At 35.8% G+C, this 13,442-nt stretch overlaps 1 protein-coding gene across 1 annotated transcript in view; it reads left to right on the plus strand.

Annotated features, from left to right (window-relative positions):
* The first annotated feature begins 5,882 nt into the window (after positions 1-5,882).
* LOC148948355 (uncharacterized) overlaps positions 5,883-13,442 on the plus strand; it is a 100,491-nt gene continuing 92,931 nt past the window's right edge. The window contains exon 1 of the mRNA XM_089094305.1: positions 5,883-5,911. Within this exon, the coding sequence (XP_088950431.1) occupies positions 5,905-5,911 (7 nt within the window). The 5' untranslated portion in view covers positions 5,883-5,904. The remainder of the gene's footprint in view (positions 5,912-13,442) is intronic.

The following is a 13,442-nucleotide window of genomic DNA, read 5'->3' on the forward strand; positions in this document are numbered from 1 at the left end:
ATAATTTTAACTCTAGCGATGCTTTGGATCTGAGAAAACAAACTGGCACAGGAGAATCCTAGTTTAAACAATTGGTTTTCACCTGTGCCAACCCAAACACCCATATCCCAATCCGGAGTAAAAACAAATAATAATTATTATGTGTTTTTAACAATTAAGTTATGTATCAACATAACTTTTGTTAATATATATATATACACATATATATATCCTAAACTATCCATGTAAATAGAGTGAATTAAAAGTTGAGTATTTGTGTTTTTTATTTTTATATCATTCAAGAATTATTCTAAATTAATACTTCATAAACAATTAACAAAACAATAATTGGAATTAATTCCAATGCTTATTTATACCGTGTATTATTTTTTTAATGCTTTAAGTTTTAAACAGTAGTTAAATATCCTATCTAGTTTTGCCAATTAAAAAAAAAATACTTGTGTAAGCTATTACACAATGCTTATATATATATATATATATATATACTATGTTTTTATCAACTTTTAGTTTTAACTAGTGATTTAATGTTATATGTAAATATTTGACCTCGAGTCAGCGTATTAATAATTTTTATTGTGAAATAATCCGTTTAGTATTAAGTTTGAAAGAATAATCCAGGAAGAACCATAATGCTTCGATTTAAGCGCGATATTATTTTTGGAGTAATTAAAAAAGAGGAGAAAGTAATTAAAAGTAATTAACTTTCAAATGCATTTATATATACAGAAATTGAGTGCTTCATTCTACTATATATATCAAAATATATACTTTATATGTATAATAATGTAAATATTTATTTTAGATAAAGTCTTAGCTATTTTTTTTTTTGGAAATCAAATTTTTCATAACATCTTCTTGGATCCATTTCTCAATCATTTCTTTGACGCATTTTTGGAAAGTAGCAAATTTCAAAGCCAGTTCAATTATATCCTGATACCATCAGAAACCAAACCACACTTGATCAGCTGATATACTACAAATTCATCAAAAGTGAGATAAAATCAGAACTTAATTTTGGCCTAGCTATTGTGCTACATAGCCCAGATGGCTTATGTTATTGAAATATGTGAAAATGCTTTGTGCTGGAAAAATATGTGAAAATTTAAAAATCCATAATGTTATATGTAATTTATCCAAGATAATTCTAAAAGGAAAAATAAACGGTATATTAACCACATCACACAGATAAATTAAATTATTATGGGAATTAAATCTAAACTCAAAAAAATTCATAAAACTTTTCTAATATAAATCTAATTTAAGCAAAACCACTAATATAATGTTTAAGCCGCTTGGGGTCAAGTTACAACAGAAGACGCATATGAAGAAGGGTAAAAAAAAGTATTTTTCAGTCCTAGAGACAGAGAAAAAGAGAAACAAGGATAAATTTCGAATTGAAATCCTTCAACAGAAAAGAACATGGCCTATATTGGACCAGAAACATGACCCTAAGGAAACCCATTGAGGGTATATGCACATAATGACCCAAAGATGGCAGCATAATAGCTGTAAACAAAATTAAGTTGTTTTAAAAGTAAAATATTGAGAATTGGGACAATTCTTCTTTTGAATGGGGAGTATTATGGTAAAGCTTTCTAATTTAGTTAATTATTAATCGAATAAAAATATATTAAGACGCAAAAACAAAGTTTCAAAATACCACTTTTTAAGATAAAGATACAAATCGTGGAATGTGTGGGCTTGGAGGTAACTTGCTCAATAACCAATGTCCCGGCTAAATAAGTCAGGGTACTTAAAATACGTGGTTGGTTTTCCAAATATATACCCCGATTTTTGGGACGTAAGGCAGACTTTTTGACTTGCCGGGTGAACTATTGCCCGTTCATTCTATCCTTAGAAATGCCTTTGGATTTTGTCGGATCATTATATGTGTCGGTATCCCTATTATATATTATTTTAGTTTTTGAGACTTGTGGTCTACTTGGGGCAGCCAGTCCCAGTAGCATATTTATATCTGTAATTATTATGTGTAAATTGAATAAAATTATTGTGTTTTAGACAACCTCTCAACGATCTACCGTTAGCCCTCGAACATACCCAGTCGGTACGCCTCATTAGTTTGGTCATAGCCTAAGGCACGCTACCAAAGTTTAATTACCTTAGGGCCAGAGTTTATCTCCCCTATAAAGGGAGAATAAAGGCATCTACGACTACAACCCCCAAATACCATAAATATACACTTCACAACAGACTGAGAAGGGTATTATTGGGTAGAAAATTTAACATGACATGTAATCTTCTTAATCTTCTGTAATCTTCTCAACTTTGAAGTCATCACAACCTCTACAATAGGGTGCTTTGATGTTGAAATACATTATATGCAAATGTTTAAATACATTTTAACTCTGTAGGAAATATTGCCGCTTAAAATTAATAAAAACATATCTTCTGGTAATACTTGCCAGCCCCCACCCCCTCCAAGAAATTTCATCTCGTCTTTTCCATCTCAGTGCCGGTAGGCATGTGAATGTAATATTTGATGCTACATAGAAAAGGTTCCTTGCAATAAGACGGGCACTATTACCCTTCCCCCTCAGTACCAATATTAAAGGCGTAAACAATAATTTTTCTTTCCGGAAATCAAGAGGAATAATATACCAATTTCTATTCCCCCCCCCCAAAAAAAAAATGTATTTATCTAAAAGCTCAATCAGAGTCATGAGACTTTGGCATTAAAATACACTCTCCGAGGCATCTGCCCCCCTTCCCCACCTACAAAATGACCCACTGCCCTCCTTCATTATTGCTGATGTGCACTTATACATCATTGTATTTATTTTTATGAAACATGAAGAAGCAGTTAGTTAAATCATGCTTTATAATAAGCGTCAGAAACTTTTTTCTGCAATAAGAAGAGAGGTATCACCCCGTAGCATCCTTATTCAGGCTTAGTCTAGATGAAAGGAGCTGAATGATTAATTCATATTCCCTCTCTGTACCCTTTTCATGGATATTTGCGCTATTTTAGGTGTCTGGCAGTCCCCCTCCCCTCCTACACAATAAACCAATGCCCCTGTTTCATAATAGTTTGTGCACCAACATGATTTCATAAGAAATCAAGTAAATCAACTTGGTCAAATCAAACAGTTCGTGGTGGCGAACTTTAAGTAAGGAGCACCTCGGCTCAATAGTAACCACAACTCTAAAAATGGGGGGGGGGCCGGCCCCCCCCCCTAGAACTTCAAATTTACACTAGATATGGTCGAAAAACCAGATGGTTAAAAAGCAGTTGATAAAAGGTAGATGGTTGATAAAGCTAGAAATACAAAGCTGGAATGACAGAATAAAAGTCAAACAAGAAGCAATTATCCATAATGTCTTGGAAAGATTTAGCTCTAATTCATGAGGATTAATGCTGAATTTTATTGATGATTTTTGGTGATTACTTATTAATAAAGATTTCATATGTATGATAGAACTTGCTTGCAATGTAAGGTTTTGTGAACTGACAATATAACTTCAGCTTCCCCCCCCCCACCCTTCATCACAGATTCAGCTGCCCCCCCCTAGACAAGAAACTACGTACGCCCAAGGAAGTATACAGACATTTTTCGGGGGTAGGGGGATTTTGTGCTTGGTTTGGATTTTCATAGGGGAAATCTTCTTTGGGGAGAGGAAATTTTCCAGGGAAAGTTTACATTGGGAGGATTTGACAGAATTCTGATACGAAATTCTTTTTAGTTGTCTTTCATTCTCTTTGCCAACTCAATTTTGCATACGGAGATGTTCCGGGGAAATTAACCGGGGGCTATTTTCCGCGTGTTTTGATTTCCATAAAACTGTTTCCGTGGAAGGGGGCATTTCCGGAGAGATCGAAAAACCGATTAGAAATTAAAGTCTTTTTCAAATGAAAGTATGCTAAGGAGAATTTTTCAGACTGAATCGTTCGCAAGAAATTTTACAAGTAGGGGGAGGGGGGGGGGTTCAGAGAGGATGGAACTGTCTGGGGTTGGAGGAATTTGATGGGGGAGAGGTGTACTTTACGTCGGATGAATTTTTTATGAAGGATTTTTCCATGAAGAGGGGGTATATTTCGTCGACAGTTTGCCAGATTCACCGGCATTATCTGAAAAACGGTCAGAATTTATTTTAGAAAAACAAGTTTTTTTTAACTGAAAGTAACGAGCAAACATTAAAACTCAAAACGAACAGAAATTATTCCGTATTTGAAGGGTTACCCTCTCCTCAATACTTAGCTCTTTACGTAAAAGTTTTACTGTTTGTCCCAATTTTTAAGAACGGCTACTGAAACACAGGGGCCGTTTAATTAGAATAGGAAGTTTTTTTTTTAAAGTGTTAACAGCTTTAGCGTAAAGAGCAAAGTATTGAGGAGGGGACAACCCTTCATATACGGAATAATTTCTGTTTTTTTAGTTTTAATGTTGCTCCTTACTTTCAGTTTAAAAAAAAGGTTGTTGTTTTTATTTAGTCAAGCGTTAAGACAAAATTCCATATTAACCATCTATCTTGCATGGATTACGACATTTTCAGGAACGATTGCGCCGCCGTGCTGCATTGCTTCCCCTGCAACTTGGAAGCTCAATTTATAATTTTTTGTACTTATAAATCTATAGGCTATGTCCAAATTTTCAATTTTTAGTGACTTGGTCCTCCATGGGGCAAAATCGTAATTTGGTGCCACAAAATGGTAAAAAACGCAATTTTCCCTTGGCATTTTTTGGGTCACTTTTTAAGGGTCTAAAACTTTTAATTTCTGTTTGAATGAGCCCTATTCCAATCTTCTAGGACCATCGGCTCGGTAAGGTTACAGCCATGGGATAAAAATACAAAATAAACACAAATACATCCGGGATTTTTTCTTGAGGGGAAAAATTCAAGTTTACATTTTTATAGATAGGAGCTTATAACTCCACAATAGGGTTCTTTGATGTGCTGATTCTAGTGGTGTGATTTTATTTAAGATTACTTACTTATGAGGGGGGGAGTGTTTCACTCTTTTTTCAAAAATGAAGCAAATTTTTTCAGGTTCCTAGGTATTGACATCTAAAATTTTGTGGAATTTATAAATTTGGAATCAGCCTGAAAAGCCAATTCTTTTGATGTACTATTTTTTTTTTTTATCAAGATTCCTTTTCTTAGAGTTTCACTTACTTTCCGTGCTACACGGAGTTGATAGCGGGAGATAGAATCGAAAGACAACGAAAGCAGTAGAGCTCTTTCATAACATTATTACAATAATAAGAGAAAGTACTACACGATCTCTTGCAGCTTCAAAAGCAGGAGCTGACTGGGGTCTAGAAATCATTCTGCAGCCTGGGGTAGCTTCTGATTGTTGTAGCCTTTAATCTTATCTTCATAACAAGAGCACAGTTGGGAAATTCTTCAAGAGGGCCAAGTACTACTTCTCTTACGTTTAATGGTGTATGTTATGCTATAGTGAAATACTGTTCAATGATTCGTCACATTCCAATAATAAAAAAAACAGACATGCTTCTACTATTGGCAAGCTTGAAATATTTAGCCAAACAGGTACAAGTTAACGTATTTACGGATGATATGCCAAGTCCTATCTTCATTTGCCTTATTTGAACAAACTCTGCCAAATCGCATCAGTGCTTAATGATTAATCAATGCACGCCTTGACGGATTGAAGCTTCTGATCTAAGTGTACCTTTAATATTTACCCATTTGGAATTACTTGGCCAGCTTTATCTGAAAAAGGTGAAACAAGACAGGGATTGCCAACGTGAACCTAAAAAAGTAAATACATTTGTTGCCTGTGTTGTGTGTTCTGTTTTTGTTGAACAGATTCTGGTCGTAAGTTTGCAGCTTAGTATGGTAGCCTAGAAATATTACCTGCCATCTACTTTTACATACACCCAAACAAATTCAAAAGATATCAGCATTAAAGGTTGAGAGCAAATGCAAGGTAGCCTAGCATATTCATTTGATAATTATTGAGGCTTCTTACTCTGAAAAGCTATTAAAGGGGTAAAATTCTACTTTCCGCTATCTTGGAAAGGGGCTAGCTTAGGAAAATGAAACTTTCAGAGATGGGTCTACAGGCTAAAGTAGGCTATGGCCTGGAAGGTATTTTAAAGTACCTATCTGCACTCCTCCTTCTAGAGGGTCCTGAACTTGGTCAATATCTACGAAATCATATTATTGAGTTAGGACAAAAGTGAATACACCATTTGATGCCTTTTTTTATGCTGATTACGAATATAATAAGTATTTCTATTGGAAATGAGTTTCAGCCCCCTCTTATATAGGCCAGTTCAGGGTTAGGTTATGTTAGGTATAGCCTATATAGGGGGGGACTGAAATTCATTTCCAATAGAAATGCTTATTACATTTGTAATCAGCATAAAAAAAAGGCATCAAATGGTGTATTCACTTTATTCCTAACTCAATAATATGATTTTGTAGATATTGACCATCCAATAAGAGAGTCATGCATACTCCTGCAATTTACCCAGCCCCCCCCCCCCCTAATGTAGAAATATATACCCTGAGTTGGCATATTTAGGGGGGGGCAAAATTCATTTCTGATAGAAATGATTATTATATTTGTAATCAGCATAAAAAAAGGCAGGTAAAGTTCTATGAATTCATATTATTGAGTAAGGACTAAAGTGAATACACCATTCAATGCCTTTTTTTATGCTGATTATAAATAGGCCTATAGCCTAATAAGCATTTCTATTGGAAATGAATTTCAGCCCCTCCCCCCCTATATATACCACTTCCGGGTTAGGTTAGCTTAGGTATCGCCACAAGAGGGGGGGGGCTGAAATTAATTTCCAATATAAATGCTTATATTTAGAATCAGCATAAAAAAGGCATCGAATGGTGTATTCAATTTAGTCCTAACTCAATGGCCTAATATGATTTTGTAGAACTTTACCAAAAGGCATTGAATGGCGTATTCACTTTATTCCTAACTCAATAATATGATTTGATATATATTTACCTAAAAACCTGTATGTTATAAAAGTGAAACCTTACAAAATAAATCTTCTGTTATAAAATTCTGCCTTAGCTACTTTTGGCTATCTTGGAAAGGGGTTAGGTTATGAAAATGAAACTTTCAGGGATGGGTCTATAGACTAAAGTACGTCCTGGGAAGGTATTTTGAAGTTCATATCTCCACTCTTTCTCCCTCTAGAGGGTCCTGAAATTTGCCTAGCCTACATGACCTAAAATTCAAAACCTATTGAAATTTTGACAAAACAACATTTTACCTTAGTTTTCAGTTATCAATTTCTTTTTCTATGGCTTAAAGGGCTAGGCACATGTAGCTGATTTCAGGAACCAATTTCAGCAAGGGTGTATTCCATGCTGAGCCATTATAATTAATGAAGCTAAGAGGTAGGGCTTAGTGACATTTTTTGGTGGTTAATCATCATTAATTACATTCTAGACAAGGAATGTACTAGGGTTTTAAAGCTTTAGGCATGTAATTAATTGTATTGCATGATTATTGTAAATTAATAGTAATTAATGATGATTAATCACCAAGAAACATCCCTAAGCCCGCCTCTTAGCATCATTTATTATAATCACTCAATGTGGAATACACCCTTGCTGAAATTGGTTCCTGAAATCAGCTATGTGTGCCTAGCCCTATAGTTCTGAAAATACAATTCCTGTTATTTTAGCAGAATTTTAAGCCATATTAATGTTTTTTTTTCAAAATTTAGGAAATATATTTTCATATCTTTAAAACCTTATAAATTTGGGATTGAGCAAAGTTGTGAAGCTGAAAACAATTTTGGTATACTTCATTTAAGCAGAAGATCTATTTTGCAAGGTTTCACTTTTATAACACATGCATTTTTAAAGGTAATCAAAGGTCAAGTCCTTTTAGACAGAAAAGGAGTAGAGTTAGGCACTTCAAAATACCTTCCCAGGACATAGTTTAGCCTGTAGACCCACCCCTGAAAGTTTCATTTTCCTAACCTAACCCCTTTCCAAGATAGCCAAGAGTAGCTAAAGTAGAATTTTACTATATAATCCAATTCAGGGTATTTATTTGCAGTTTAGGGGGGTGGGGGGGGGTAAATATGGATTTGTGATAGAAGTAATTAACATATTTGTAAAGAGCATAAAAAAAAGGTATTGAGGGGTATGCTCACTTTATTTGTAAGTCAATGATATGAACTGCCAAAAATTTACCAAATATTGAAATGTTTATATTAGCCTGCTTAGCTAGGAAGAAGATGAACACATCACTTGACACATCTTTTTATACTCTTTCCAAATATAATAATTGCTTCCATCATAAATTCCACTTTTACCCCTTAAAGAGGTCCTAAAAGGTGACTTATTTTGATCATTTCAAAACAAATTACCACCTCTAGAAATGGGTTAAAAAATCAGTTAAAAATATGCCTATTTGTTTATGATCAATTTTTTAAGATAATATACTTCAAAAGTATTGATTTATAGACATTATAAATTCATGAATATATGAATAGCCTAGACCTAGGATTTATAAATTCTAGTTAAAAGTTTCAAATACTTTTCTAATGTCAGTATAAAAGGGCTCATATTCTAAGCAATAATAACATTACAATAGCAAATTGAAAAAGCAAGTGAAAAATTGCACACTACTTTCTTTCCACAAAATTTTGGGTGAAAGTCTGGAATTAGGGCTATGAGAAGGGAACATTTAAGAAAATAATATTTATTTCATACTATGTGGAATAATTGTTGCTAATACATTTTGACTGCAGCTTCACTATACTGTGCCCCCAACTCCCCTAATGTGCAAATATACAACCCAAATTATATATTTCTCATGCATTCTGCCATCTATCACATTTGATTCAATTTACAGGTACATGGATTGAAACAAGAGAGACACATGATAAAATGCATGTGAAATATATAATTTGGCTATATATTTGCACATTAGGGGGGAGAGGTAGAGTATGGCAGTGATGTGGTCAAAATATGTTAGCTAGAAGTATTCTGCATATTGTAAAGTAAGAGTTGTTTTGTTAACATGTTTCTTTCTCAGTATCCCCAATTTTTTTATTATAACCTTTTTCTCACTTTTAGTAGATTTGCTTATTGAGTTTCACAATAGAATGATAAGATTGGTGAATATTTTGAATTTCCCTTGCTTTCTGTAGAAATCTTGATGCAACTTTTTGGAGTTGTGTTCTGTTCTGGTGTATTCACTTTGATTTTGTTTGTTGCTGTTCATCATCTTGAATACTAGAATGATGTCTCCCCTATTTCTACAATATGTTAGGGTAGGGATATCAAGCTTTTCTGGTCATTGATAATAGGGGATGTGTTGTTTGGCACAAGGAAGCTTGGATGCTCTGTACTGAACCATTTCAAATGACTTTGTGTCACACTTGATGTGCAGGCTTGCAATTGAAATACTAAATTCAAGATGAGGACAAGCAAGGACTAGGTAGAGCTTTTTGATGATTCTAGGGTGGAAACTCATCACTAAACACTTGATAAAATCAAGGACCTTGTTTTTCTTTGCAGCTTGTATCCAACAGTGGCTGTGAAATTTGAGCTTGTCATCAGTAATTACCCCAAGGTCAAATTATTCCTAAGTACTCTGAATTGGAGTATCAGTACCTGCGGATATTACCATCTGTTAGCTCTACCAGGGGCTGTTTTGACCAAGATGCAGGATTTTGCATAATCCAGTGACAAACAAACCCATATGCATATGTAAAGTGCTGATGTCTATTTTTTGGCCCTTCAGCCAGGAAGTGCAATAGGGGGAGAGGGCACCCATCCTGTGCTTTCAAACATCCTTCCTGTTTACCTTCCCCAGATTTCTCCAGGTACCTTTTTAGAGCTGGGTCAACTCTGGCTGAGTTTATAGCGACTCTGGCTTTGAGTCCTCACTGACCCCCATCCCAAGCCAAATAACCAGCAGCACCATGACTTGCAACCCTGTCCTTATGAACAAAGTATTTCAAGTCTAGCATGCTAACCACTCTACTAGGAAAGCTAATTAGTAACTATTTTGCCTTAAAAAATGCAGTATTTTCTATTGTGTAGCTTGTTTCCAAGTCCTTGATTTTTCTTAATTCTCCTGTGATTCAGCATTTACAGTTTATTTTTTCATGGTTGACATTGCAGGGTTGCCAGCTATAATTGAAATTTTAGGAAAAATTGTTTTGGAGATTTTTTTTTTTTATCTGAAATCAGCAAAATTGTTCTTAATTTGGTAACAGCCTATGCAGAAGAGAGTGGTAAAAAACAAGAAGAGCTTATGGGAAACCAGAATCATGTAGAAAGATGGCTGACATTCAAATGTTGGTTCAGGATCATCTACAACTTCCCATCTGCCAATGTTTTGATGCCATAGCAATTGGGAAACAACCCACCAAAACCAGGTGACCACCCTATGCCTGTTCTTTCCCTCATAGACAATTACAGGATCAAAAAATAGATTATGATGAAATCAAGAGAGCTAAAGGGGATGTGCAATTTCACTTTGATTGCACCAAGGCAAAAAGACAGAAGTGAAAACAAAATGAAGATGCCAAAAAACAGGGCAGCAATGGATCACTAACTCTCTTGCCCATTGATACAAGCCCAACTGTAAATAGTTATTTTGCCAGTTGTGTCAGTATTGTTGATGATGATAATAGTGATGGTTTTCTTTTGTGCTTGATACATTAGCTACAAAGGTTTACCAAAAGTGAAATGTAATAGTAGCTCATCTAATGGAAAGAAAGTATTAAGAATGTTTTACACAAACAATGATACAATGACAAACAAACTCCCTAAATTGAAACTTGCACTAACCACAGAAGATTACAGTATCCTATGTATTTGTAAATTACCTTAGACCTTAGTTCCTCCAGGGCCAGGTGTGGCGCAGAGGGCGTTTACAAAGCTTCGCCAGACGTCTCAGACCAGAGCTGCAGCAGTGATGTCCTCCCATTGTGGTCAAAGTGGTAGCTCTGTTGTCCTCAAGTCCCAGCAGTACTGTTGTCTCAAGGTTTGTTTTGTTCAACCTCTTCTATGCCTCCCCTCTGGGTGCCACTTGTATACAGTTCTTGGAAGTAAGTCCCCAGGCATTCAAATGACATGACCAAGGTAGATCTATCTCTTTTGCTTCAGGAAATTGGTCATAAGAGGCTGACCAGTTTGTTGACAAACCACTATATTTGTAACCTTCTCCTGCCATGGTATGTTCAGGAGTCTTCTAAGGCACATATTCTCAAATGCTTGGACACACTTTTCCAGCTGTAAATTTCCCCTCTTTTGCTTCAGGAGATTGGTAATAAGAGGCTGACCAGTTTGTTGACAAACTTCTATATTTGTAACCTTCTTCTGCCATGGTATGTTCAGGAGTCTTCTAAGGCACATATTCTGAAACGCTTGGACACCCTTTTCCAGCTGTAAATTTAGTTCCCAGCACTTGCTACCGAAAAGGAGAATGGACATCATGTTATTGTTTAGAAGACATAGCTTTAAGTGTAGTGAGTATTTACTACTACGCCAAACTGGTTTCAGTTTGTTGAAAGATGAAGTTGCTTGTCCTATTTTCCTTTTTATTTCACTTGTGATTTCACCATCATGTTCAATCCAACTCCTGAGATATTTGAATTCCTGGACTTGTTGAATATCTTTATCCTTGCATCTCAGTGTCAGCAGTGAGTTAGATGTGGCCATACTCTTTGATTTATCCATGTTTATGGCCAGTCCCACTTTCTCAGCCTTATCAGTTATGGTGTCAAGTAGTAGCTGCACTTGTTCTTTTGGTTCTTCTAAAAGGACTATGTCATCTGTGAAGTCAAGATCCAACATCTGTCTGCTGCTAATCTATGCTCCACAACCCAATGACTGCCATAGAACGTAGGCCATTATGATTATAAACAGAAACGGAGATAGAATGCATCCCTTTTTAACACCAGACATTATCCTAAAGAACCATGTCTCCCCATTTTTTGTTCAAACACAGCATTTGCTAGGTTCATAAGGAGCTATTATCATTTTGACTAGTTTCTCAGGTACTCCATAATACTTTAAAATCTTCCATAAAATATATCAGTCAATAGAACACTTTCAAAATCAATGAACAGTAGGTAGAACTTTCTGTTGCATTCTCTAGACTCTTCCTCCATTAGCCTGAGGATGAAAATTAGATCAGAACAGGATCTACCAGGCCAGAATGCATGCTGCTTTTCCCTGAGGTGCGAGTCAAGGGCTGCTGTTAGGTATGCAGTATGACTGTGGCTAATAATTTACTAGGAAACAAGGTTAGATTGATACCTCTCCAATTGCCACATATTAGGGCATCTCCCTTCTTGAAAAGTCTAACTAGAATTCCTCTAGTCTAGTCAACTGGAATCTTCTTGCTGTTCCAGATACTCACTAGGAGGGCAGTCCATATAGCTATACATGCTCGAAGGGATACCTTTAGCATTTCTGATGTGATTCCATTGGCTCCTGGTACATGCCCATTTTTCAGCTTTTTTGTAGCTATTATTACTTCTTTGGTGCTGGGAGGGTCAGCACTTGTGTCAATTTGTAAAAACGGTGTGTCAGGTACTATTTGTTGGTCGTCAGGTTGGGGTCTATTCAAGATTTTCTTGAAATATGACACCCATCTCTCATCAACTTTCTGGGGGTCAGAGATTAGTTCTCCATTTTCATCTTTTATTAGAGATGACCGGTTTATTTTCTTACCAACTATCTCATTTGTCAAGCGATAAACCATTTTCAAGTCCCTTTTTTTGGCAGCTTCTTCAGCAAGTGCTGCTTTCTCCTCAATCATTTTTCTCTTGTCTCTTCTTGCACTTCTCTTGACGGCTTTATCTTCCTCATTATAGCAGAGCTGTAACCGTTCTTTTTGATCAGGGCTCAATGAACTCAAGATAGCTGTTTTGGTTTCCTTTTCTTTCCTTATGTATTCCCAAGTTTTATCAGATATCCACTCTTCTTTCTTTGTTTTCTTGAATCCTACGGTTGTCTTGGCCATCTCATGGTATATTGTCTTGATTGAGGCCCAGATACATTCCACGTCTGTGACATAATCAAGTGTGTTTAAGGCTTTGAATCTGTTTTCTAGAGATATGCAGAAACTTCTGTGTATATCCTGATCCTTCAACTTGCTGCTGGCAAATTATTTGGAAATCTTCCTGGCTTTCTGTTTCTGAGCTTTTAGCTTAACTCGCATTTCAGCTACCACAAGGATGTGATCTGAATTCACGTCTGCTCCTCGAAAGCCACGTACATCAAGCAGGCTGCTTCTCTAGCATCTTGATATAAGGAAGTGATTGATTTGATTTCTTGTTTGACCATCTGGGGACATCCATGTGTATTTATGAATTGTCTTGTGCTTGAACAAAGTCCCACCTATTATTAAATCGTTACTCAGTGCATAATCCACAAGAAGTGCACCATTATTGTTTATTTCTCCTATGCTGTGACAGCCTAGTACCTGTGGACAGTACTGGCGGTCCACA

The sequence above is a fragment of the Artemia sp. Qi Xiang Cuo genome, chromosome 9, assembly GCF_049724085.1.
Source record: "Artemia sp. Qi Xiang Cuo chromosome 9, ASM4972408v1, whole genome shotgun sequence".
NCBI classification, from domain to species: Eukaryota; Metazoa; Arthropoda; class Branchiopoda; order Anostraca; family Artemiidae; genus Artemia; species Artemia sp. Qi Xiang Cuo.